Source organism: Cygnus atratus, chromosome 3 (assembly GCF_013377495.2).
Source record: "Cygnus atratus isolate AKBS03 ecotype Queensland, Australia chromosome 3, CAtr_DNAZoo_HiC_assembly, whole genome shotgun sequence".
In the NCBI taxonomy this organism is placed as follows: Eukaryota; Metazoa; Chordata; class Aves; order Anseriformes; family Anatidae; genus Cygnus; species Cygnus atratus.
In genome coordinates this window covers 82,590,500-82,617,200 of record NC_066364.1, presented here as the reverse complement: position 1 = coordinate 82,617,200, position 26,701 = coordinate 82,590,500, and the positions used below count along the sequence as shown (strand labels likewise).

General features: G+C 40.1%; 1 protein-coding gene across 1 annotated transcript in view; it reads left to right on the top strand.

Moving 5' to 3' along the window:
• Window positions 1-26,701, top strand: part of PLD5 (phospholipase D family member 5) — a 177,594-nt gene that overhangs the window by 123,568 nt on the left and 27,325 nt on the right. Inside the window, exon 6 of the mRNA XM_035560217.2 lies at window positions 14,648-14,775. Coding sequence (XP_035416110.1) covers window positions 14,648-14,775 — 128 coding nt within the window. The remainder of the gene's footprint in view (window positions 1-14,647; window positions 14,776-26,701) is intronic.

Sequence of the window (26,701 nt, the reverse complement as noted above, 5' to 3'; positions counted from 1 at the left end):
GTGGCATGACACTGACACTTGGATCTCTGAAGTTGTGTATGTGTTTTTAAGTTCTTTTCACTTCTTTGCAGATTAGTTTAAACCATACAACACTTCTGCGTTGAACCTGCAATTAAAATACTATTCAGAGTTATACCAGAAGTCATCAGAAGTATCTAAGAGCATTAATACATGTCCAAACTAAGCTGATGCTGCACCATTTAGTTTTCCTTTGATGAACATTCTGGAAAAGCTACTCATATGCTACTAATTTTTGGTTGCTGCATACAGTAAGGTTGTACCATAAAGTAAACCCATGTGACCAAATCCTTCTGTCTTACACAGCATTAGTTAATAAGATTTCTCTCTGTAACAAGAAGTTGCCACTATTATACTACTACTGATCTTTCTAGTAATCTTCTGCATCACTTTTAAAATTAATCTTAGGCTTCTACTGCACTATGGTATTTTATGAATTTTTACACAGGCTAATGTTGGGAATTAAATTACATTAAGCTTGATCTAGAGTAATTCATCTGGAAGAAAACTTCCCAGAATGATATCTCTGCATTACTCTTCATCATTTCCATCTCTCGTTGCACACCCTTATAGAGTGATTGTCTCTAATGCTTGAACTTGAGAACAGAGTGCATTCAGCATCTTTTCTGTCCTTCAGGCAGAATATTAACTAAATATAGCGTGAAAATATAAGTCTTTATGTACTGCAGAAATTGATAGTCACTTCTATGACTCAAAACAAAACAGATCCCGCTTTCTGGTGCTTTTAATCTAAGTAGCTATGTTTGCGTAAAGTGATGGGAAAAATACCAGTAAAGTTATAGGAGTGTATAATATCTGTACTGAGCTTCAAAGTTGTGTCAACAGGGTATTATTAAGATTGCAATGACAGGCTTTCAAAAATGAGATTTTGTAAGCAAACGGTCACAAAGCAACTGTTTTCAGCCATCAGACAATGGCAGCAGACTGAAGGTCTGTCTTCTGTCTTGCTGGAGTCATAAGAACCACACACTTATAAAAAGAGCATAACAAAACCAATTGGAGTATGATATTTCCATTACCCTGTATATTCTTTTAGCAATTTGTAGATTAGGAACTCCCTTGTGATGGAATTTAGCAATTTGTTGTGGTGTTTGATTTTCAACAATTGCTTTTGAATCTGTGCATGTTTTTGTCATCTACAAAACACTACACACAAGTACCAATGTATTCTGCAGCTTCAGTATCCATTGTTCTTCACAATCTTTTTAACTTGTTTTATTTAACTTGCAAGAGTTTATTTCCTTTCCTTTCCCCTCCCCTTTTTATTTGTTATGTTATGTTACGATATTTTATTTTATTTTGCTCTCTTGAACTCAAATCTACTTATTGAAGGATGCCATTTCCTAATATTCTTCTTTAGCCTGGTTTCAAGCTGTACTTACATCATCTCTTGGGAGAGGTGGGTTTTGGTAATAATACGTTTACAACTGAGTCTCTATTAAAATGTTTTCAAGTATTGCCAGGAAGCCGGTAAAGATTTTTCTCTTTGGTGGTTGATTTCCTCTTAGCGTATATTCTTGTGTTATGAAGATCTTCTTTCTGAAAATAGGTATTACCAGAAGGGGCTTAAGGGATGCAGCCTTATAAAGACATTGAGTTTTAGTGTAGTCATCCTTACAGAGGCTTTTTGGTAGTTGCAGCTTGAATCAATACTATGCATTCCTCAAAATAAATCAGGAGTTGCTACTCGGTGCATTCTCTAATATGAACATGAAACAGTCACTTATGGCATGTAAAATATATCCTCTGCATCCTGACCTTTTGTGCCATTAAACTGTTTGCGCTATGATGCAGAATTTAGGTGAATGTGATACACTTCTTCCCACTGAACCCTATAAAATTCATTGTGCAGAGGTACTTATGCTCATGTAAGTATCCATATAGTATTTTATTTTGCTATCATTTTCATTGTGTAGTCTCATCTTTTGCTTAATGAGCACTCGTCAAGACCTAATCTGCAGACAAATTTATTTCCTTTTTTTTTTCTTGTGATGTTAACACTGAAATAAGAGTGCTTCATGAATATTCAAGAATAGATGTTCATCATTCTCACAGAAAGTGGAGGAATAGCTTAGTTCCCATTTTACAGATGAAGAAATGACACAGAGACAAGTGCCAAGACGTCCACTTATTTTGATGCCAATTTGTGACACAATCTGTTGATTTTTTTTTTTTCAGAGTATTTATCATTGCGTAGCACTTAGTTTACATCAGTGTCATTGTGAATAAGACTAGATAGACCCTAGGGGCTCAAATTAAGTCCTCAGAAATTGAGATTTGTGCCTGCCCTGCCCTGACTTCTCTCATACAGAGCAGCTTTGTGGAACATCAGCTGTGGGATCCAAACATTCTGGGTAGTTTTAAGCCACTCAAAATATGAGACTATCTTTTTTTTCTTTTTTTTTCCCTCCTCTTAAAACCTAGCCTTATTTGCTCCATTTTGCCTTTTGCACCACACGAGAGAGGTCCTACAGCAGCAGTCTGCTTTATTCCAAGGCCCTCCCTAGCAGAACCATCTCCTGTGCTTCATATGACCCTGTTGATGTCTGGTACTGCTTTCAGTTTGATCTCTCATTGGTTTTGTGCAGAAGTTGCCTGCTTGCCTGTGCATTCATTATACTTCACGTCAATAGTCAGTCATGGTCACCTTCAAGTCTTTAACATTTCCATTTTACACACATTTTATAGTCCAAATCTACTTGATTTCCCCTTCTGTCTTTTCTCTATTCTGTCATCCCTCAGGCTTTCCCGGCAGGGTGTCCAGCTAGCGACTTCAGATGGGCCTCTGAAGTGATGGCAGTGCTTTCTACTGCCTTTTAGAGTGAGTGCCTTGACGGGATTGGCATCGAGTCCATGATGTGACTGTTGGGACTAGAGCTGTACGTGTTGCCTTCTGGCCCCACTCTCATAGGGACCCCAGTGTAAGGAAAGTCCTACAGGCCTGGTGCTCTGTTAGTTGAATAATATAATAGGATCTTTACTTCTGTCCTTCACAGATGGTTGCAGATGTTTACAATGAAGAAATTAGATGATACTTCTGATCTAATCCTGCAGGACACCAAACTCCTCTGTGATTTCAGTGTGCTGTCACTTAAATATTGATGGTACATTGCATGTGTCCTTTGTTCAACTAATAACATAGAATGTGTGGAGTTGTGGCTTCCTTTTATTTTGCTTTCTACGTTTTAAATAGACTGTTTGGTTGAAAGTCAATCTGTGTTAAAAAGCTGCTAGCTGACAAACTATTGATTTGTATCCCTTGTGTATTTCCCCAGAGACAAAGCATTGTTTCCCTACATGCTTTTTAGTTTTCCTCAGTTCATTGTGTGGATTTTTCTGCTTGTGCCACTAAGGAATGTCAATTTGTCTCTAAAATTTCTCCATTTTAATGTATGAAGCATCTCTGTAACCAAAACAGAATGCTGAAGCCCTCACAAATGCATTCAAAGAGATGGCCAGAGCAATAGTAAATCAAGCATGAGTCACTTCAGTCAGTTCCAGCAGAGCTGCAGTGTCTATTCTGCATATGCTTCTATAAAAGAAGAGGCTATAAAAGTGCCTTGTTCTATTAAGAACCTTAGACCCAGGTTCAGTTGTTGTTTGGAATAGGAAAGCAAAAAAAAAAAAAAAAAACACAATTCCCAGAGCCCTAAACTGTAAGCAATCTTCTTTGTATACCTTTGGGTTGTATATCATGAGTTAATACCTGCAGGACATGCAAAATAAAATAAGGACCAAGCTGGGCACCCAAAACTGTGAATACCTGTAAAACTCCAAGAAAAATAATATTTTCATTCCTTTTTTTTTTTTTTTTAAAGGCTTGGAGAATATATCATGCTGTATATGTAGTTAGAGAAAAAAAATGTTTCTCAACTAATTGGAGAGTGGGGGAGTGTATGAATAACTGAATGAATATATGTGATACATGAAACAGTGAATTAGTAGGCAAAGGCAAGAGTGAAATGATAAACTGAGCCTGAAGTGGGAGAGAGCGAGGGAGAGGGAGGAAGAATGACATTGAGGGAAAGTAGTGGGGGAAATGAAATAACAGGTAGATCTATGAGGAATGAATCAGATGAAAGAGAAGGGCAGAAACAGAAAAGTGAGTAATTAATTAGGAAAACATCAGAAAAGAATACTGGTAAAAGGCCAGGCATGTTCTTGGTGGGCTTGTGACAAAGTAGACGAAAGCAGAGAAAAATAATTGGAATTGAGATAGGAATTATCTGGAAAAAAAATTAGAAAAGTCAAAGGCTGACTTGGCAGGGTAATAGGACAGAATCAAAGGAAAGAGTTGGGGAAAGATGCTGCTAGAGAAGTGAGAAGTAGTAGAAGGAAATGACTGTGCCACTGGCAGACCCAGGTTGGTTGGTTCTGGCTGTGCCTCTTCTTTCCTTGTACAGTCATGGCCAGGTCAGCCTGTTCTTCTGGCTTTTTGTAGCCTGGACATAATATTCCAGAGCTGTTCAGGCCATAAGTTAATGCAGGTGCAGGAAGACAATTCTATTATGAAGGTATTGTAAAAAATAAAAACCAGTGGGCTAGGACCAAATAATACCACCCTCTGAGGAGGCACAGTCTGTCCTCCCTTACCTTCTTGCCAGCCCTGCAGCACACTTTCTCACCTTCTAGAACTGGGATTTCTCCTTTGTGGGAAGGAGACTGACAAAAGCCAAAGCAGAACTGCAGATGTCTGAGGACCACATCTTGTCAGCAATTGCACAAGTGTTGTTATTACTAGTCAACATTTAGAAGTGACTGATGCTAATACTGAAGGGTTTAGAGTATATAAATGTCAGAATGAAATGACGTTGATAAAGTCAGAGATAAATAGTTGCTGCATTTTTTTTAAGGGATTTAACCCTAAAATATTCATTCATAGAGGGCTGTGATTCTCATTCTTCATGTGTTAAGATGAAAAAGATGTTCCTGTGTTCTAGGATGTTTCATCTAGGAAGTGTATGAATCAATCTAGTTCTTCATAATGCTAATCCAAGTAAAAAATCTTTGAAAGTGGAGGGGAGCAGTGTGTGAGTTTACTAATCTCTTTATTGTATTTAAAATAACTTTCTTTTATAGCAAAAACTTATGCAATTATAATTAGGCAAAGAGAAAAAGCCACAATCCAACTTTAGTAATGCCTTTACTGATAGTGTAATAGTCTTCCTTTAAGTGGTAATGTGCTTTGTCGTCTGAATCAGCTAAGAAAATTACTTTTCCCAATCTGTAAAGCAATCACATTTATAGCTTCATCTAGTAAATGAACAGCCTACTCTCCAATAATGGAGAACAAAAAAATATGGAAATTAAGATTATATATATATTCTGTCAAACTTTGTTGTACACTTGTTGTCTTACAGACTTTACTGAATCATCAGACTCACAAAACAGATTTATATTCAGAAAATGTAATTTAAATTACCATTTTTCTAGGAAAAATGCTGAGTTCTGCTAAGGGAAAAGAATTGAACTGATCATCAGTTCTCTTACTATTCAAAGTTTTATTTAAAAATCTATGATTATTGATATGAAATACCTTAAGTAGCTCTAAAAGAAGTAAAAATCTGAAAAATACTGATTCTGATGTCAGTGTCACATCTGTGCAAAATGTGAGGATGTCTCTCATGCTTGCTGCATCATGCAGTAAAGCCCCTTAACAAAGGCATGAATATACTTCTAATATAATTATTAGAGGGCAAGGAAAAACTGTTTGGATCTTTAGAAGATACTCTGAATTCTTTTGCATTAAGACTTTTTTTTTTTCCTTTTACAAATAGCCTAAAATCAGAGTCCTAAACTTTGTCCCAGCCAGTAAGGGTTTCTCTAGCAGATACAGTACAGAAATCACTGGCTTCAGAACAGCAAGTCCAGGTGGGAAAGAGCAGAGTTGAAGCATGTCAGCTTTCCTGACTTATTTCATATAATGAATTGTACTGTTGGCTGCTAGCATTTTGTGGAGTAGTTGCGTATCAAAAATATACAGGGTGGCAGCCTGTGCCTTGCAAAGGCATGGTTGTAACATGTATGTGCCGTAATTAAGAGTAGAATAGATGCTTTCTGGTGGAAAATGTAGTATGTAAAATTCTAAATTAACAACTAAAAATCTTACCTAAAAAATCAAGTATACACCACAGCATTTAAGAAAACAGAGGGAGAAGAAAGGAAAGAACTATTACAGTGCAAATGATAATAAAAGTCAAAAAACGCTTCACGGGTTATTAATAAAAATGTTTTACATGGTGTTAAGAAGGTTGTTTTACTTTTAAAATTAATGTGGTGATATATCCTGCATTGGAGTAAGGTACTTCAGGCTTCAATTCCCGTTTCTAAATACTGGTTTGTTAATGTATATAGGGCTTCACTGTGTTTTGTGGTTTTCCGTATAGAATCTCAGTGCTTTATGGACTTACAGAATGAGAAAGACGTGAGTGTCCTCTGGAAACTGGATTTCTGTCTTTGGAAGGACCAGAGGTCTAGAGTCCTACGAGTTCTTTCCATATTTGCAGTCCAAAATTCAGTGCATAGCTTAGTTAAACATGCATGTATGTGATTAATCAGCTGAGCTACTTGCTATCTGTGGGGAAGCTTGAGTGGAGCGTGCCTGTGCTGTATCTGTTCTGCAGGTGAAGAGGAGACCTCTTATTTCCCTGTAATCGTATTTGGCATGGTTTGCCCACCCTGTATTAAGATGGACCTTCAGTGTTTTGTTCAGTGAATCAGAAATTGTGTTTAGTTGCTATGAGTAGGTTTTACAAAGAAATGTTGTCAGGCATCTCTTACATCTCTCCTGTGACATGGGGCAGGAAGCATTTTGGTTATTTGTTGGATTTTCTGCTGAGTAAATCAAAAGGGCACAGCAGTCAGTGCAAAATGTGTTCACATGGGTGAGAGCTGTAATGCTCTGATGCTGAACTCTGTCTACAGCAGGGTACTTAGCTGAGAAATTGGTATTTTGATTACGTGGACTAGCACCAAAGGCCGACATTTGAAATTGTGGAAGCCAGTGTCTGGATGTGTTTGGATATATGTTGCCTTGGGAACTAACTAGCTCCCAAGATGTCATTGAAGTTAAACAAGGAATTGAAAGAAATTAATTCTGACCTTTCCTTTGTTCTCAAGGATTTGCCGTCCCGCATGCCATGAGCAAACTGCACACATGCAGATCCCCTGATGGGTCTTTTCTGGATCTTCTCTCTCACTGTGAAACCCTGGTGTAAGCACGTGGGAAACATCGTTGCAAGCAAATGCCATTACTGCCCTCATATCTCCTTTGTTTGCGTGATGGAAATGGTTATGCGAGATGAAAGGCAAACACATACTAGGATTTGGAACTGAGGCTGAGATCACATGGATGTACCTTTAAATGGCAGCACTGGCCTAAACAGTTACTGCATCTTGTTGCACCCAACCACAAGCCACTCATACTTGTGCTGTGCCTTCAGTTGTGTCACCATAGCCAGGTGGTGAGTTGGACTGATTGTGAATAGTTCTTCATTTGAAATAACCTTTTTTTTTTTCTTAACTGATTTTTTAACCTGGGTCTGTTTTCTGATCAGGTTCATTCCTTGAATGCCCAAAAAGCTACCCAGGAGGAGGAGGTGGTGGAGGGAAGAGTCACTGAACATGAGATCTGTTCATGCCAATATTATTGCTAATTAAAAAAAAAAAAAAAAAAAAAAAAGTAACCATGCCAGCTGTAATTCTGTAATACTCTATTTTCAAACAGGGAGCTGGGTTTTGAAATGCTCCATTTGTCCCTATTTCTCCTCCTTCCTGCTCACTCCTGCCCCTATGTTCAGCTCTTGGTTTCCCCAGCTGGGTGGATAGAGCAGTTTCTGGGGCTGTGCTGGTTCACAGAAATGATTTTAATGCACTAAATGGGTGCAAAACAAAGCAAAAACTACTGGTGATTGTGGAGGATGTTTGCTGTCCCCGATCACACTGACAGTGTGTTATGGTCTGCTGGGGAGGGAAGGGAATCAGGCGAGGAGCTGGCTCGGTGCCTGAAGAGAGGGGGCTGGGAAGTCAGCCGGCAGTGACAGAGACCTCCCTCTTCCCACACCCGCAACTCCGCAGGGAGATCCCTGGCTGCAGCCCATCTGCTCAGGGAAGTGCTCCCCGAGCAGCCTTTCCTCCAAGCTACAGCCAGGCTCAGACAAGTGAGCTGGCTAGGGAGCGTGCCAGTGGAGCCGAGTGGTGGCAGCGTGCAGGGAGCAGAGTGCTTTCTGCATGTTCCCCTTGAACCATCCACGCCACAGCCCTGAGCCTGTCAGCCCGTCCAGTTCAACTCCAGAGGCTGCTGCAGGCACCTGCATCTCTCCAGCAATGGCCCAGAGGGGCCCACGGAGCTGCAGCTGGAGATCCCTCTCGTGTGCACTGATTTCCTCAAAGCTGTCTTTGTATCGGTGACCACACATGATGTAAAGGAAGGCAGTAACAACCCAGTAATTTTTCATGAACATGACTCCATGAGAAACAGCCTCGTCTTACTGCAGACAGCAATAGCTTTGGGGCCTTGTATTGTTTTGAGAAGCTGCATGTGCACATAGTGTATGGCTGGCTGTATGTTGGGAGTGAGTGGGAATTTCATACCGAAGGAAGGCGTTTTTGTCCAGCATACAGTTTGAGTGCTACACTTTAGGGCAGGCAATATAAGCTCAAGGTGGTATGGACACTAGTTCTATTAGGAAGGCTCTTTGGGTATTGGTTGATCTTGTAAGAGAACACAGTTTCTTTGAGTACCTATGATTTCATTTTTGTATGTGTGTGTGCCAGTAGCATACGGAGTTGTTAAAGTATTTATGCTTTTTTTTTATTATTAGTATGAAATTGAGGTGATGAACAGCACCCAGAGTGCAAATAATACGGTGAATGAATAACAACACCCAGAGTGGTAGGATCAGTCCTGTGAAGAGGAGGGGGCGGGGGGAAGATGAGGAATGGAGGAGAGTGTAAGCAAAACAGCCAATTCGTGGTGAAGGTATTACCATCGGAGATTTCCCTAAAAGTCCTTGAGTATTTTCTCTTCAAAGTCTGTATCATTAATCCTTCTGGGGCCAGGCAGACTTTTAAATTGCATTTTAAATCCAATATTCCATAAAGAGCAAGAAATAGTAAATATTCTAGTTTGCCTTTTAATCATTCAGAGACATAGTAAAAATAACTGTGTTGTCAAGTTGTGCATTCCTCTGCTTTTGTACTTGTCCTCCTCTGAGTGCTGGCAGGTCACACTAATGGAGCTTCTGGAACAACTCCAGACTTTCTGCAGTCAGCTAAGAAAAGAGCATAAAAGTTCCTGGGGAGATGATCCTCTGCCTCGGTCACTTGTGTCTGTCCAGCATGGGGCAGGTACTCTGCCACTTGGCAGGGTATGGAACACTCTGGATTTGTGTCTCAGTAAAATGAAACTTATTTTTATTTGTAAGTGTACATTGTAGTAAGTTTTGCAGCTGAAAGCAAATAAGTAAAATGGAAGCATCTACTGCAAAATGTAAGGAATGAGGTGTTCACTTTGAAAATGTATACATCCATATATGTGTGTGTACTCACATTCATATTTTCTAGTGAGCAAATTTTTTTAATAAGTTTGGGATTTAGGGATAATAATGGATCTTTTGTTGATCTTTGAGTTAGCACATGATATTGTGCTATTTTTGCAATACAAGTATTACCTGCATCTGTGTTGCTCTGAAGACTCAGCATAGGTGCAGGAGTGGAGCTGGTGCATGGCACCACGGTAAGTGCAGCACGTGCTGCCTCCCACCAGCGTGGTAGCCTCCCAGAGAGGCTGTGCAAGGTGCCCGAGTGTGTGTACTCTTGTGAGCTCTAGGGTTCACGGTCTGGACAAGGTAAGCCTGCTCTTGACTTCAGCTTGAGGCCACTGTCCAAAATGTATAGATCAAAATGTGTATATTTGTGTGCCAAGAGACTGTCAGCAGCAGGGTGAAACAAATAGGCCATGGCTCAGGTTCTCAGATTCCTTTTTAAAGGTCATATTACTAGGAGTGTTTGCTTGGGAATACGCAGAATTAGGAGAGGGAAAAAAAAAAAAAAAAAACAACAGTGCCATGAGCAAAGGATAGGCACATGATGACGAGTGAAGGGAGAGCAAGAATGGGGTAAGCCGAGGAGAGCAGCTGTTTCTACTGTGGCCAGTTTGGTGATGATGTGATGTGGGGAATGGTGGCTGAAGGATGAGCAGGGGATTGGATGCGTTGCAGGGGCATTGGTCAGGTACAAACTGCAAATATACAAGAGAGCTATAAACAGCATTGCTTTCACTGACTATACTCATTTTGTGTACTAGAGCTTCCTTGCATCCTGCTGTCCCTCCTCCTTTGGGAGCCCTCTACAATCTCCCCACATCCCCTGCCTACCAACAGCTCTGTGCAGCTCCCCCTTCCCATTGCCTGCTGTGCTCCCATGGCCTGCACATAACAGGCCCTGTTTTCCAAAGATGGAGAAGGAGAAGTATTAAAAAGCGCCTGTTCATCTCCTCCACCTTTACAACTCCCCTGTGTCTAGCAGGGGGCAATTGGGCCCAGCCTGTCTCCACAGCCTGTTCTCCTGGGGCTCTGCTGTCCCAGCATGTGCCATCAGGCTTTGCATCCCTCTCCACTGCCTGTCTGCTGCAGCACAGCTCCCTCCTGTCAGGGCTGATGTGGTCAGGGCTCTCTCTCATCACTGTTCTGCCTGTTGTGAATCATTCTTCACTGTTGCTGCAGCTTCCCAGATACTTCTGCCTTGTTCTCATCTCAGTCCTTAAATCCTTCCCCCTTCCAATTTTTCTTTGTCTAGTTTTAAAAAGACTTACAGTGAGAGTAAGAGAGTTGTGAAGACAGAAGGCCAATTTTAGCCGTGGTACAAGCAAAGGAAGCTTCTGTTCCTTGGGCGTTATGTTTGCTAACTCCACTGCAAGTTTAGCCTGGAACTGGCGCTGCTGAAAACTGTTGCGGGCAGAATTTGCATGTTTGCTTTCAAGGCAGCTGTGATAATAGCAGCCTAAGCAGTTGCTCTTTCTCAGTCTTCTTTACAAAAAAAGTTTTACTGTATCCACCAGAGAGGTGATTTGGCTCAGTGACATTGCCTCTGTACCAGGACAAGCTGGTACTATTCCAGGCTGCACACAGACGTGGGATCAGAGGCTCCTGGTGAACCTCCTGCAGTCGGCCTCATAGATGTGGCTCTGGAGGCACAGCAGCAGCCCTGTGAACCCCGGCCTGCTGCAGCCTCCAGGACAGAAGTCTCCCAGTTTGTGTAGCCACCTGGTGACCTTGCCACAGCAGTAGTAAAATCCCCAGCTAGCATATGCTGTAACACAGATGCACCAAGATGTGCTTCTGGATGACACAAGGTTTTTCCTAATAGAGCACCTGTACGATAAGCCCCTGATTAAAGTCTCCCACTAACAGCTTAGAGTGTTTGGACTGAAGTATGCAGAAAAAGCCCTGACCTTAAGCTCCTGTTTAGAAGTCAAGCCTGCCCTGTGGCCTTGATAACATTGTTAGTGTTATCAAGTTACCTGGGAGCAGGCAGCTAGACCAAACAGCACTTTGCAACGCTAGAAATGGTAAATCACATTTTCTTGTGCCATGCTTCTGCTTTGGGATTCCTTTGGGAAATGGATGAAAGGTCAGTCTTTTTGAAGTACTCCTGTTGCCTTCTGTATTATTTCTCCCCCCTTGAAAGGCAGAGCAAGAGGCGGAGCAGCAGCCTGGCACCCCTCAGGGACCACATTCCCCCCACACGGCCTGAGAAGGCCCAGGCTCCCAAGGCCAGGGTCCTGCTGTGTGCCCCAGCCAGCATCAGTCATCACCCTGTTAGAGGATGCAAACCTCTCTGCCTAGAAGAAGTATTACTCAGAGAAATGTCTGTCACTTAAGCACGCTTTGATCCCTGCAGTATTCTTTCTTCCTGTGAGAAATGGGCACTCTGGCCCAGCCTTCACAGTGCATGATTTTGTGGGATAGGCAAATCCACTCAGGTTTTGAGTGACAGCACTGGTTTTCTCTAAGCTCTTATCCTGCACTTTAATGTTCAGTGAACCAAAATTGTTGGATTTATTTTCTAAGAGTCTGGCATCTACATCAGCAATCAAACCTACAAATTGTGCCTTCTGGTTGAACTCACTAGACCCCCAGCGTTGTGTAATTGAGACTGCAGCAAGATAAAGAGTTCTGTTATGACTTCACATATTGATCGGTCCAATTTAATTTCCTCATGGGAACTGGACCACGCTAGGGATGATGGATTGTGTTGAAGGCCTGACAAGCCTATTTTAACAAAACATCTCAAGAGCTTCTAGAACAGAGGCAGTTATCAATACTGATGCATGTTTCCTTTCATCAAAAGTTAAGGGCTCATTAATAGGCTATACAGCAGCTGCTCCCTGCAACACACAACTTTTTTTTCTTTTTTTTTTTTTTTTTTAAATTAACTTGGAGATACTGTTTCCTCAGCCTTATGAGTTGGCTGTTTCCAAAAGGAAAAGAAATTGGGTTCCAGGTTTTGTTTTTAATGGTATGTATGCTAGCAGTATCATCTGCACGGCTATAATCTCTGTTTTGGTAATTGAAGCCTAGATTATATTTTAGAGTGATAGTCCTCTCCCACCAGTTATGCCAATATGTGAACTGCTCCCAAACCCTGGGGTCTTATACCTAGAATTTTATGTCAGGTTACTGAAGATGTCTGCTATTTTTAATGTTAATATTGTTGGTAAAATAGTTTTCTGTTGTAACTTTGGCAATCAACATTTTTATTCAGCACTGAATATTTCAAAAATATTTTAAATGTTTTTATTTTAGGCTCTCAGTTATGAGAAGAAAGATCATTGTTGGTGCAGTTTTACCTTTCCTATATGAAAATGCTAACACTTCATTTATAATATATTTGCTGTAGGTGTGTTGTGGGTGTTAAATTCTTACTGCTGTTTAATGTTGCAAATTGGATGTATGCAAAGAAAATATGATCAAGGCAAACTGCTATGTTAAACTTGATTTTTAAACACAGTTTTCAGGTAATCAGCTAGAAGTTCAGCACTTTACAGAACAGTTTTCCTCAGCTAGTAGGAGGAGTTGCTTTTGTTTATTCATCAGAAAACAATTTAAACCATTTAACACCTGCTATAGTGTTTTCTGGTTTCTTTACCAGTTCACGCGCATTATCTCATTAATTAGCACAGTTCTACTCATTAATGCATGGATTGAAAACAGCAACACATTCAAAGGAGTAACGCTTTGTTTCCAACCTTTCCTTTGTTTCCAAGCTTAGATGAATGTGGTTAGATGATACCTGTAAAAAATGGGAAATGTAGCTGGGTAGCATGAAATGTAACTGTAGTGACCATGAGCCAAACTGTTTCTTGCTTAAAGTCCTGTGTTGCAAGTTTGGTGCCTTACTATATCTATTTTTTTCCTGATGCTTGAACTTCTGGAACCATTCATTCAAGAGAGATTTGTAATTTTAATAATAATAATAACAATAATAATGATAATGAAAAGGAATATTTATCACTGGCAATTACAGCTTAAAACTGAGTCAAATATTTCTTAGAAGGTCAGAAATAAGTTAAATAAAAAATATTTTAGTTCCTGAAGTATACTGGAATTCTAACATTGTGATTCATATTCAGACATTATGGGAATTCGTGGTACTGATGATCACATGAATGTTTAATGGGAGATAGCTGCCCTCCAGTCTGCTTTACTGTCACTTCTCTTCCCCACTTACTGTGACAACTAAAAAGAGATTGGGTTACTTTAAATTACCTTGAGCAATAATTAATTCAGATTAATCACCTAATCTTACAAACACTGGAGCACTGAAAGAAAAATAATGATGTGAGAAATCCCATGAATTCATCTAATATTGAATATATTCTGTGTTTAGTGCTGCAAACATACTGATGGGGCTGATTCAGACATTTTTACTCATGTGATGGAGCCAACAGCTTTTAACCCTGCAAGTAGGTCCTTTGATTTCAGCAGACTTTAATCCTTAAGAAAACCATTCAATACAAAGTGGCAGGCTCAAAGTCACAGATGAGTAGCATTGAGCATAGCTTCAGCGTACTTCAGGTCTCTATTTCTTTCCTCACTCCTTAATGTTCCCTGTGGGGTCCTCTCATCGATGTCTGTTCCATGCGGTAACCCACTGCCGGCTTTGTGCTCAGAGCATTGCACAGGGCAAGGGAAAAGAGTTTGCTTTTCAGGTTGGGGATATAGTTGGGTTTTATATCTCAGAGGTCATTATAATATGTAACAGGTTAGAGTTACAGCATAGACCTTTAAAAAGGGTTTTAGGAGCATACAGTGCTTGAAAAAATAGCAATTACATGATTCTAAAAAGGGAGGTAAATAAGCAGAGAGAATAACACATGGGGATGTTCCCTACACCTGTTTTTCTGGAATATACGTTAATTAAGGTCTGAAATAGTGGGACAGTAAGACTGTCTATCATTGACTTTAAGCCTTAATGATATGTTTAATTATGTCCCTTTGTAGCTTTGATAGCTGAGACCCTGAAATGTGAAGTTTCTTTTCTTTAATGTCTGTAACTTCTGTACTTCTAAACAGTATTTTTTGTTGTTGTGTCTGTAAATCTCTAGGTGCTGAAGTGCTGTATATGAACATGTCAGCATATAATGAAGGTCGCCTTCAGTCATCTTTCTGGATTGTTGATAAACAGCATGTGTACATTGGGAGTGCCAGCCTAGACTGGAGATCACTGGGACAGGTAATTTAATTGAAAAAGTACTCCTATACCCTTTGAGCGTATAATAAGGAAAAAAGTATTGTTTTGATGCCAACAAGTGGAGATGTAGAGCTTTCTTTTTCTGATAGTTTGCTGGCAGAGGGACTGCCAGAGTTTTGATGACTCTTCTGTCTTCTCACAAGTGTATTACTATAAATGTTACTTCTTTTCATTGAAATAGCTATCCTCAACAGTTATGCTTTGCGTTAATTTAAAAAAAAAAAGTTATTGCCTTTATTGATTTCAGTGATGATTGTGTTGTTTCAAGGTTGTAAGTTCTGGTTTTCTTATTTTTAAAAAATGATAATTTTGAACAAATGTGTTGGGAAACAAACTGCTAAAGAAACTCCCTGATAGTGTCATGAGAATGACCAAGTCCCTCTTGTCTGCCATTTAAATAAGAAAAAGCAAAATTCAGAAGGAATTACAAGGGGATAGCACATAATATCCTGAAATACCCACCACAGCTGGGGAGGGATAGATTTATGGGCACAGAAAGTCAATAGCATAAGGCTATTGAAGATTGTATCTATTAAAATTCTGTATTTTAATTCTGTCATAAGCAAGAGAGTTGAGGGATGTACAGTAAGGCCTCTTACCAACCACCAGTGCTGAGGACTCTCTACAGTCTGATGCCATTTTGAAGAAGTAATTCATCCATGATGCAGCTTATTTGTCTTTTTGGAGGTATCTTTTCTTCCCCAGCAGTCTCAGGATTGATAAAGGCTGTAATAGTCAGTGGTATGGAGCAAAAATGACCATGTGAGACTGCTGTTGGTCATATTCAGGGCGTGGAGCCTGTACTTTTAGAGTTCACTAATTGTAATGCACAACGTAGGGTAAAGGAAGCAGTCCTAGGTTGATAGTTATTAATTACTATTAAAAAAACATACTTTCTAAATATCAGCAGAATGTCAGAAACTTATGAATAATTTTGAACGTCCTTTGTAATGACTTTGTGGAGAAGGAGGTGTGTGTTGTGTTGGAGTTTTTAAGATTTCATTATAGGATTGGTCTTCTCATGATGAAGTAAATCTTAACTCATGTAGCATGCCTGCATTGAACTTTGAGGCTAGTTTTGTGTTTCAAATGTGATTCCTCACTGTTAATTTTATCATTGTATTTTTTGTATGCATTTGGATTATTTTTGTCTTACTGTCATTTACTAGCATATTTTTTATGTGGTGATAAAATGAAGCCCAGAGGAATATTTGTACAGAGAAAAAAAGAAATTTCTCTCACGAGTTGCAGTAGAAGAGAATCTGCTTTCAATTAGCTGAGAGATGCACATTGGGGTTTCAGAAGAGCCTGAGGATATTAGATGCTTGGCCCCTGTTGACATCTGATATAAGTATCCAATTCCCTTACCCCAGAGTTATAGGTTAATAAATCAGGGCAACTGTCAAAGAGATCTGATATGCAGTCCTAAAATAATAATCTGTCTTGAGCTTTTCACATAAGAGGCAAAACAAGCACAGAACCCTGTCATTTTAGTCTGAGTACTTTCCTGAAGGAAAATGCTTTGGCACATGCGTAGGACCTAATGATGCAAAGAGCTGAGTCCTCACTGGGGAAACACGTGGAAACACGGCTCCCATGGGTTTTCATTATCAGAAAATGTCCCCGTGTAGCTGCACCTGAGGGTCAGGCCGCCCCCTTAAAGAGTACGTACTGAGTGGAGCTGGGGAGTAGAGGAGCAGGGAGCGCCAGGCCTGTCCAGGCCCACGCATTCGCGCTGCCTGCAGTAGTGGGGTAGGGCTTCTGCAGTTTTGCAACAGCAGAAAACTTGCTCAAGTTGTCACTACACATTTTCTGTTGCATCCTGGCTTTACCTACAGGGAAGGGCCTGTAAAAAGGCAGACTGGGCTGTTGATTAGTCACATATGGTCTCTTTAAAAACTCATCTGATTTTTAGAGTAACAGAACTGTGGTTCTGAATCAGCAAACCACCAGGGCCAGTTTTACAGCAAATCACAGAATAAAGTAGGTCTAAAGTAGGTCTTTCTATTCTAGAAAGACGTGGTACTTCGGCCTATCAAGCATGCAGTTATCTTCTCACTCAAACAAGCCATCCAGTGTGAGTGAGTCAGTCACCTTGTAGCTAGCAGGGGCTCATTATTCAGCAGCTCAGTTCAAGTGTAAGTTGTTTGAGTACATTCAGACTCACATCTAATAATACCTGAAATGCAATGAAAAGCTTAAGATTTAGCCGTACATGGTTGTCATATCTTTTCACATACCTCCCCCTGTATTTTCTACATGCATGTTTACAGCTTCCTCCCTACTGAACCTTTGCATGCGCTCAAGCCAGTACGCTGCATTATTCATATAGGAGCACCTGTTCCACTGGTGTAGCAGTTGTGCTAAAGATGCAGCAGGTTTCTACAGTATTTCCAGAGCTTGCTTTTGATACTGTACAAATACAGTCAGGTGGCTGTTAGTTTTGCTTGCCTAAGCTGTACAAATGCATCTCCAATTCTATTAGTGTGAGGCTGGAGCAGTGCTGTACAAGTGCAGTTTCTTTGTATTCGTCTCGCTGTAATTAAAAAAAGGATGCAAACCTCAACCATTGGTTTGGAATTTAAAAGTTGTGCAGTTGGTAATTAGTTTATGTGTTGATAAATGGATATTGGCAGAATCTACCTTTATTTAGTAACCAAGCCTTTATTAGTGACAAGCTAGTTCTAAGGGGAAGCATTTGTGGAAAAAATAACAGGCACACAATGCAACTATAAACTGTGTGGGGATTGTAAACTGATTGGGGATTATAAACTGTTGGGGATTGGACTAGATGATCTTTCAAGGTCCCTTCCAATCCCTAACATTCTGTGATTCTGTGTGGTAGGCTGCACATTCAGTTTATTCTGTCTACAGATTCATGTTTTCTTTTCCAGGTGTACAAGTCAAGTGAAAATAAAAATACTGTTTTTCCATATTTATTTACAGACTTGACACAGAGGAGCATATTCACACACAGAACTGTGTAGGGTAAAGACTAACAACAGATAAAATGTGATGAGCAGGCAAAACCTTTTGTGTATATTTGGGGTACTTTTGGAAGCTAACCCTTTTAATGTGATACTTGTGATCATACCTGCATATAACATACTTCTTTCTCCAAGAAAAAAATAATTCTTGAGAAATTAAACTTTTTTCCAGCTATTTGTGTCTTTACCTAATTAGTTATATACAGACTTTTTCACTGCTCTGTCCTGCACACCTTAAACATCAATAATAATCCTGCCTTTACCATAGAAGATGACATTTATTGCAGGTTTATACACACAGAACTGTAACAAGCAGGAACTATTCTAGCTCTTTGATTTTTTACTGTAATAGAGGAGAGGAACTACCTGAAGATCTGGACACTTCAGACAGGAGTTGTGCATAATTTTTGTTTGTGCCATCAGGCCTGTAATGTACTACATAAAATCTCCACATTTCCTTCCTCTAGCAAATCTTTTTTTTTCTCTTCCCCCCCCCCCCCCCCCCCCCCCCCGGAAGACACCATGTGTTCTGTCAGCCTGTGTGACTATGTTTATATTCAGATAAACTTACTAGCCAAAGGTTGCACCGGTAATCTGCAGCAGAGCTGGGGATGGAACTTGATTCCACTCCCTGATTTCACTACCTCAGTAAAAAGAAACAAAACTAAACCCCAACAACTCCACAGCTTTCCAAGCTTGAGCAAGTCCCTGTAGACTGGCAAATACTCACCTTGAGCTATAATGCCAGAGTCTTTGCCCTTCTTACCTCTTGCTTGATAGAGTCCTGGAGGCGTAGAAACATTTGTGTGACGTTACTGTACAGAGTACTTAACATATAGTAGCTCAGCTCACTGGAGAATATTTATGCAAGGTTACTGGGGTAGATATAACTGGATTTATAGCTATTCTGTCCCTGTGAAGAAAAAGGAGGAAATACAAACAAACAACAACAACAAAACTGTTAGCATTATTCTTTTCTTGGGCATCTGAGTCTAAGCTGAAATAATAATTTAACTTTTAACAGCTTCTCTGAAAAAACAGCATGAGGATTCACATGTACAAAGGTGTCAGATTTGCTTTTACAATATATGTGGAGAATTCTTCTCTTCATCTATAAGCTGGACACTAGAAATCAATCTCTTATGCGACTTACTGGGTTTTGTTGTAATTTTCTTGACTTGCCATCACTGACAAGAAACAGTGCTAATATTGTCTTTAAAAGTAGTTTTTCTGCATTAGGAGGAGAGATTTTCATATGCTGTGTACATTACCTAGGGAATAACATTTATAGTTGCATATATCCTTGTGCCTTTGCCGTCAAATTTTTAATATTTGCCAGAGTCTGAGCTTTGACATTATGGACAAGACTGATGGCACAGTCTATTGCTAAGTTTGCTCAGCATTTCCCATGTAAAATTGTGTTTCAAGTGGGTTGCAAGTTTTCCAAAACACTAATCATTTTGGCTGAAATCTATGCCAGCTATCTGCTTTTGTCTGAAATTAAACCCCGAAGGCAAGTAAATGTGAGTGTACAGCCTCCCTGAAAAAATGAGTTTTAAAAAAGTAAGGCTTTTTCACTCAGAGTGGCCTATTCTGATCTTTTCTTTGAACAGGTCTAGATTTTGTCAGGGATACATCTTTAACTGTTGTCATTAATACATGCCAAATACAGCCATAATCCATTGAAAATTTGCAATTCATGCATGCATAGAAGTAATTCTTCAGAAAGTCCTTTTCTGTCTGTCACACTTCATTCCCTGAGCTTTTGTGCGGTGATATACCTCAGCTAAGGGACCCAGATAGTTGCGGAGTGCCACTGAAATTCAGGCAGGTATTACAGGATCTGGGCCCAGAGGTTTAATGGGAGTTGATTGGACCAAGAAAGAGGAGGCTGGGAGGTTGAGTGGCTCTGCTCTGGACCCAGAGGGACATGGCTGCTTGTTTTGAAACTGGAAAGAAACACTAGCAAGACTGAAAGCCAGTTAGTGAGGAGGATGAGGAACCAGCAGGAGGCTGTGACGGAGAGATAATGAGGCTAGGGAGGTGTCGGAAGGAAGGAAGATGCTGAATAACAATGATCCCAGGGAAAACTGAAATTAGCTAAGGGAGGAAGCCAGGCAGGTTAAATTGCAGGACAGGTTTGTTGAAATGGGAAGATGGAGACTACGCAGGTGTTGAGAAAGTTGCAAAATCAGTTAGGAGGAGAGAAATTGTATGATGTGCCAGGAAAATAGAGCTGAGGGCTGTTGAGCAGACAAGGGACAAGAGGCTGGGAGCTGGGCCTGAGAAATGACTTTCAGTCAAGAGACTGAGTCAGAGGCTGGGGGTGCAGCATGGAGGTCGAGGTGGATAAGGACTGGGAGCCCACGGGTGAGAAACACCCTTCCTCTCCCTCTTCTGTTTGAAGCTCTGGCTTAGCAGCATCACATATGAATGTGCTTAACTAGAAACATTGAAAGCTTTGCTGAACTACTACTAGTAGTGTTATCAATAAGCTCCTGTTACCATTTTTCCCTTTTTGCTGCTATCAAGTTTCTTCTTGATTGTATTACTATGTTTGACTAGTAAATATGCCTTCTGCAGTTCTTTGAGCTGATGATATTTTTTTTTTGAAACACTTACTGAACATGTAAATTTGTTTAGTTGCTTTCACAATTATTTTATTTTATTTATTTTATTTTATTTTATTTTTGCTGCTCTGAAGCATTATTTCTGGACAGGGATATAAACTGTTACACTAATAGTGATGGTTTCCTTAAAAGTTTACCAGTCTCCTTTTATAGTAGTGGCTTTCAGATTTTCGTTCTCAATAATTTTTTTTCTTCATTTTCTTAGGACCAGGGCAGCCACAATCTTTACTGCTTTCCTAGAGAGGTATTACTTTCCTAGATATAGTAACGATGTGTAAAATTGCATCAGTGAAATAACCTTTCCGCTGATCTAGCTTTTTTCTGGTAAATTTTGTAAACTGATAAAATGGTGCAAAAACTGTATAAACAAGTCTTTCATCAAGCTGGTGAACCTGAAAGAATTATAGAAAGGCTTGTAGTACCATTTTCCCTGCAAAATGTGTTTTAGGGGAGTACTAACAGAGGAAAATGGTAAAGGTAAAATTTTCAGTCTCACTTTGAACTTTTTATCTCATATGGGAGATCTGTGTGATTGTCTGTACAACTTCTGCCTTTCGCTTTCACTGACACTCAGTCAGTGATTGCCGCAATTGATGAAGTATCTTCGCAGCATTCCCAGGCTCTTGCCTGAGATGTTTTGTGACCATTGAACAAGTCAGGCAGTATCTTTGGGCTACAGCTGGGCAGTGTATTTAAGTATATATTTAAGTTAATGACACGTTTAAGTCTATTGTTAGTCAGCAAAATATACACATCTACTCTAAAATGTTTGTTGAGAAAGGGTTTGTTCAATGCTACCTAAAATTGCATACTACTTCTGATTAATTGCTGCCTGTGGATTGCACTAGTAACAACAAAGGCGACGTGGCGCTATATTCTAGTCTCTAGTTACTTGACCAGGTAGCTTATTAATGTAACTAAAATAAATTGATCATATAAAAATTATCAACCATAATATTAATGAAGAGCAAGAACTAACAAAAAAAAATCATGTTTCATTTGCTCCATGACTGCCTCAAGTAGTTTCAGCGAAGTTTGAAAATGCTTTTTTGCTCCTTAATTCTCTTAAGGAACATGAGGTTTGTAGTACAAGCAGAACCTCTAATCAGCCCAAAATATACTTCTGCAGCTCTTCATTGCTAACAACATTTTTGGAAAAGCTTTATTATTCACACATGAATAATTGAATCCAGTGGACGAACAACCGTAATGGATTAGCTGAACCATTTCAGAAAAATATGTTTATGTGCAATAATCAGCCCTTGGAAAATTCTATTATGGGACATTATTGTAACAAGTAAAAATTAATCCGATTGTCTTCACTAGAAGTGGAATCGGGCCAATATTGACTACTGTTGTGTCATAGGCTAGAAAATAGCTTAAATTGTCAGTACTAAGAAGTGACATGTAAGTGGGTGTACGTGTGAGGTAGTTAATGTCCAGATTTTGAGCTCTCAATGCCTGCTGCTTGCTCTCTGTAACTGGTCTACCTGATCTACGGTGCTGGTTATGAACACCAGGGCTAAACAAAAGTGGCACGTCCAGAGTCCTCCAGTTACTGGAGATGAAGTCAGAACCACCAGCTGGGAGTCTGCTCACATGTTGTGCTTCTGCATACAAACTGCTTAGATTGAGGGGAAAAAAAGTGAGTCTTGGTGTGCCAAAAAAAAGAAGGTGTGCTGGGAAGAAATGATCTGGGGGAAAAAAATAAAAATAAAAAATAAGTAGGCCTGAAAATAAGGTGAAGTTCCTGGCTGGAGGAAAGATCCTAGGAGTGGGGCAAGATCCTGGAGGTCAAGGAGCTGTGAGGAGATGGAGGCCAGGGGGATGGTGATGCTCGAGATGAGCAATGGTGAGCAACCACACAGCAGGGACAGACCCAACTTCCTGTGCTAGCATCCCAGGCCAGCAGCCACCTCCCTGCAGGAAGTGGAGAGCAAGGGAGTGTGCTTGCAAAATAATCAAGTAGTTAGAAAAGTGTCACCTGATCGGTTCTTAAATGAACCCCAGTATCCAGATCCTCTATAAGTAGTCATTTGCTCTATCTTGCTTGTGACACCTTGAAAGTATTATCCCTAAAAATCCTACATAAAATTGTGACTCAACTGATGGTGAGGAAAAGTTCCTAAGCACGGCCATGATTTTCTGTCTTACAGTTAGCTGTGTAAGAACTGCTAGCAGAAGATTTTTTTTTCAGTTGCTTCTTAAATCAGTATATTTTTTGGATTCTTCATTCTTCTGATTGTTCTAAATTCAGACCAAATTAGGCTGAATGGCTTTAGAACGTAATTATTTGTGGGAAAACAAAAAAGCAAGTGTGAATTTGCTCTCGTCTTTCCTGTTTTCTTTGTGTCTGTTGCATTCCTTGTGTGATTTCTTTCACCAACGCAAAGTACGATTTCAGAAAGGCATTTGATTTTTCTTTACATTAAAAAAACATACAAAACAAGCCAACCAACAACAACAAAAAAAAAAACTCTGAAGGAGGACTGGGAAAATAATACCTGATGTCATCACCACTGTATTTGTTCAGGAAGACATTAATTCTTGGTAAATTAAGCTCAGTCTCATGTGTAAAAGTTATCTGACTTTGCTTCTTACATGAAGTTACTTCAGGCGGTGTTTTGAATAGCAAAAGTTTATCTAATCATCTGCGCTGCAGAGGATCAATGATTTGTTCTTGCTGACTCCCAACAGTGCCTTGCAATGCTTTCAGAAGTGACAGCTACCAGACAAGACTACGAAACAACACCATTTCCTTTTCAGGCAGCTTCCTCTTTATGTTCCTCTTAATCCCTTGGGGTCATAAATCAGAAACTAATGATTGTATCTACATAATCTAAGCTAATTGGAAAATTAGATAAACTGTACCGACGCTATCAGTTTAGAAACAGTGACCTGTTTTATCTGAGGAATTAGGTTTTTACCTGATGCACCTGAGACGTTAAATATACAAGAGGGCCAAAATAGATTACAGGTAAACTGACTTCTAAAGTACACCAGAGTTGTAGCAAGTATGAATTATCAAGTACATTTAAATAATTACAGATAAGTTGCCTGTTCATTTATTCTGCTAATTATTCTATCAAATCAACAGTCAAATTAGCTGTATGAGATGTCAGAGAGTTATGACTCTTATTCTGAAAAAGGTTTATTAAGCATCTGAAGATGGAATAGATAAGTAAAATTATGCTTTTTATTGGTAAACATGAATAATCTACATTACGCATACTTACAATCTAAGTATATTGGATTCCAAATTTTTCCGAAATTAAGAACACTACAGTTATTCAGGAGAAACAAAACAGACAAAAGATACACTTTTTCTTCACGTTAACTAAAAATCAAAGAATCACAGAATGGTTTGGGTTGGAAGGGACCTTATGGGTCATCCAATTCCAACCCCCTGCCACGGGCAGGGACACCGCCCACCAGACCAGGCTGCCCAAAGCCCCATCCAGCCTGGCCTTGAGCACCCCCAGGGATGGGGCACCTACAGCTTCTCTGGGCAGCCTGTGCCAGTGCCTCACCACCCTCACAGTGAAGAATTTCTTCTGAATACCTAATCTAAACCTACCTTCTTTTAGTTTAAAGCCATTCCCCCTTGTCCTGTCCCTACACTCCCTGACAGAGTCCCTCCCCATCTTTCGTGTAGGCCCCCTTCAGGTACTGGAAGGCCGCTGTAAGGTCTCCCCTGTGCTTTCTCTTCTCCAGGCTGAACAACCCCAACTCCCTCAGCCTGTCTGCATAGGAGAGGTGCCCCAGCCATCTGATATTCCTCGTGGCCCTCTTCTGGACTATTGCCAACAGGTCCCTGTCCGTCTCGTGCTGGGGGCCCCAGAGCTGCACGCAGTGCTCCAGGTGGGGTCTGATGAGAGCAGAGCAGAGGGGGAGAATCCCCTCCCTCGCCCTGCTGACCACACTGCTTTTGATGCAGCCCAGGGTACGGTTGGTTTTCTGGGCCACAAGCACACATTGCTGGCTCACATTCAGCTTCTCATCAATCAACACCCCCAGGTCCTTCTCCTCATGACTGCTCTCAATCCCTTCTCTGCCCAGCCTGTATTTGTGCTTGGGATGGCCCTGGCCCGTATACAGGACCTTGAAAAACTGGCTAGCCAATATTTTGTCTTTGTATGAACTAGTTTTTTGGACTCAGCTGTCTAAAGCTTGCAGCAGGACAGCTGCAGGAGCGCACTTGAATGAAATGTTGCTGTCTGTCTTGCCTGTTATCACCAGACAGGACAGAACTGAATTAAGAGATCCCGAGGGTTTTAATTTAGTTGTTCAGACTCTCCACCTTATAACAAAGAAAAAAGGAGCCAAAAGCGGTAGTTAGAATTCTTCGCTACCACCTTCTCCTCCTCTTGTCTTCTGTGACAAATAGTCTCTGATAAAACCTAACCTCTGTTTCTTCCTAGTCTCTTCAAGATGACAAAAATTGGAAGCAGAATATGGCATCCTCAAGTACTGAGAGATGCATCACAAAGGGAAGTTTGGAGGAAATTTGGGGTTGTGGTAATTTTGGAGGAGCAATCCTCTGATTGCTCAGGGGTAAAATCATTGGGACGCAATCTATCTAGTTCTTTACTCAAAAGTCTCGTCCCAGGTATATGTGGAGGACTATTCCTGTCAGCTCAAGGGCAGCCCTTGGAAGGTGATGCCACTCATTACAAGATTATTCCTCCTCCTACTTTTGGCCTCCATTTCAGGGGATACAGATCCAAACCATAACTTTTCCACAATTCATGAGGTTCTTGAATGCTGCTGGGAACATTTTATTTTTATTTTCCCTCTCAGGTAAAGGGAAATGATCATTTCCTCAAACTGTGTCTTTAAAAACTGTAGTTTCTATTTATTTGTGTGACCTAAATTATCCTCCCATAAGAACACTGTGTAGTAAGTACTGGACTTCTATACGCTTTAAAGTACATCATGATGATCTCATTTGTTTTCAAAAATCTTGCTATAGTAGAGTTGCCTCTCCAATCTGATCACTGAGACAGGATCTGTACATTTGCAATTTCTGTTAATGACAGTTGCATCTTATCTTTACAGAACTGCACAGCACAAAAAGCATGCTATAATCAGTCAGTCATTTTTTTTGAACTTTTATCTAAATGCGTCTCTTGAAGTTATGTAATGGTGCATCTGGTCCTTTTGAGATAAGATACTTTGTCTGACATTTAGTGGAATTGCATCTTTTCACTCAAGCAAACATTATATTGAGAGTTTCCACTGATAGAATGCTGCTCTTGTATGAGCTACAGTTCTGTCCCTCATGTGCACTTTAGACCATTGCCAATCCTAACTGTCATCTTCTAATAATTTGCTTAATTTTCTTACTGTCCCCGTGGTGTTCAGTATCATATCGCTATTAGTAAATTGAGCACAGTCTCAAGTGTCAAATAACTTGAAACACGGCTCCTTCAGCTTCGTCATCCAGCGGGGTTCAAGCAAGCTCAGACGGATAAATGTTATACTGAAAGTATATGCAGCAGAATACCTGTATATTCCATCTGAATTCGTATTTCTGTCTTAAATATTATCCCTCATATTTAACAGAGAATATCTGCTTCCCAAAAGTTTGGGTATGTTATTAGCTGTGTGATCCAATCCTGAAAATACTCATGCTGCTAATCCGGTTGACTTCAATGGGATTATTTCCAAAACTAGCTAACATTATAAAGGTAAGATAAAAACACAACCTAGATGTATAAGCACAGGTGGATGAGTCAAGATGTGAAGAAAATGTGTCTCAATAGATATTACAGAGCTGTATTGACAATTAAATTCCTTTTTTGTTTTTATTTCTCACAGTATAGAAAGCCAGTTGGATTGTCAAAACTCTGCTGTGAAGTTATTACAGCTTGTCTTCCAAAAGACAGACTGAAAATGTATTTACTGTTTTTTGCTAGGAGCTATTGGCCAGGGTCTCCCTCTTTAATCAAATCTAGAACAGTTTGATGACTGATACATTTCTCCAAGATAGCAGCTTTCCCTTTTTCATTGTCTTTTTTTTTTCCTTCTTTTCCTCTGGGTGGGGAGGTGGCAGGGGACATACTGCTCTTGAAACATGCAGAACTTACAGTGTGTATTTATCATGGTACAGGGTTTGCATTTTTGGAAGCCTGGTGTTTTGGTTTAACTGAGAAAGACCTGTTTTGTTTTGGTTTTACATCCAGTAGATCAGGACAGTCAGCCCTGCCCATTAGGCTTACTCTGCTTGAAATTTATTACCTGGCCATCCAGTATTTACAAATGAATCTCAGTGAAGCAAATGGGCTGTTT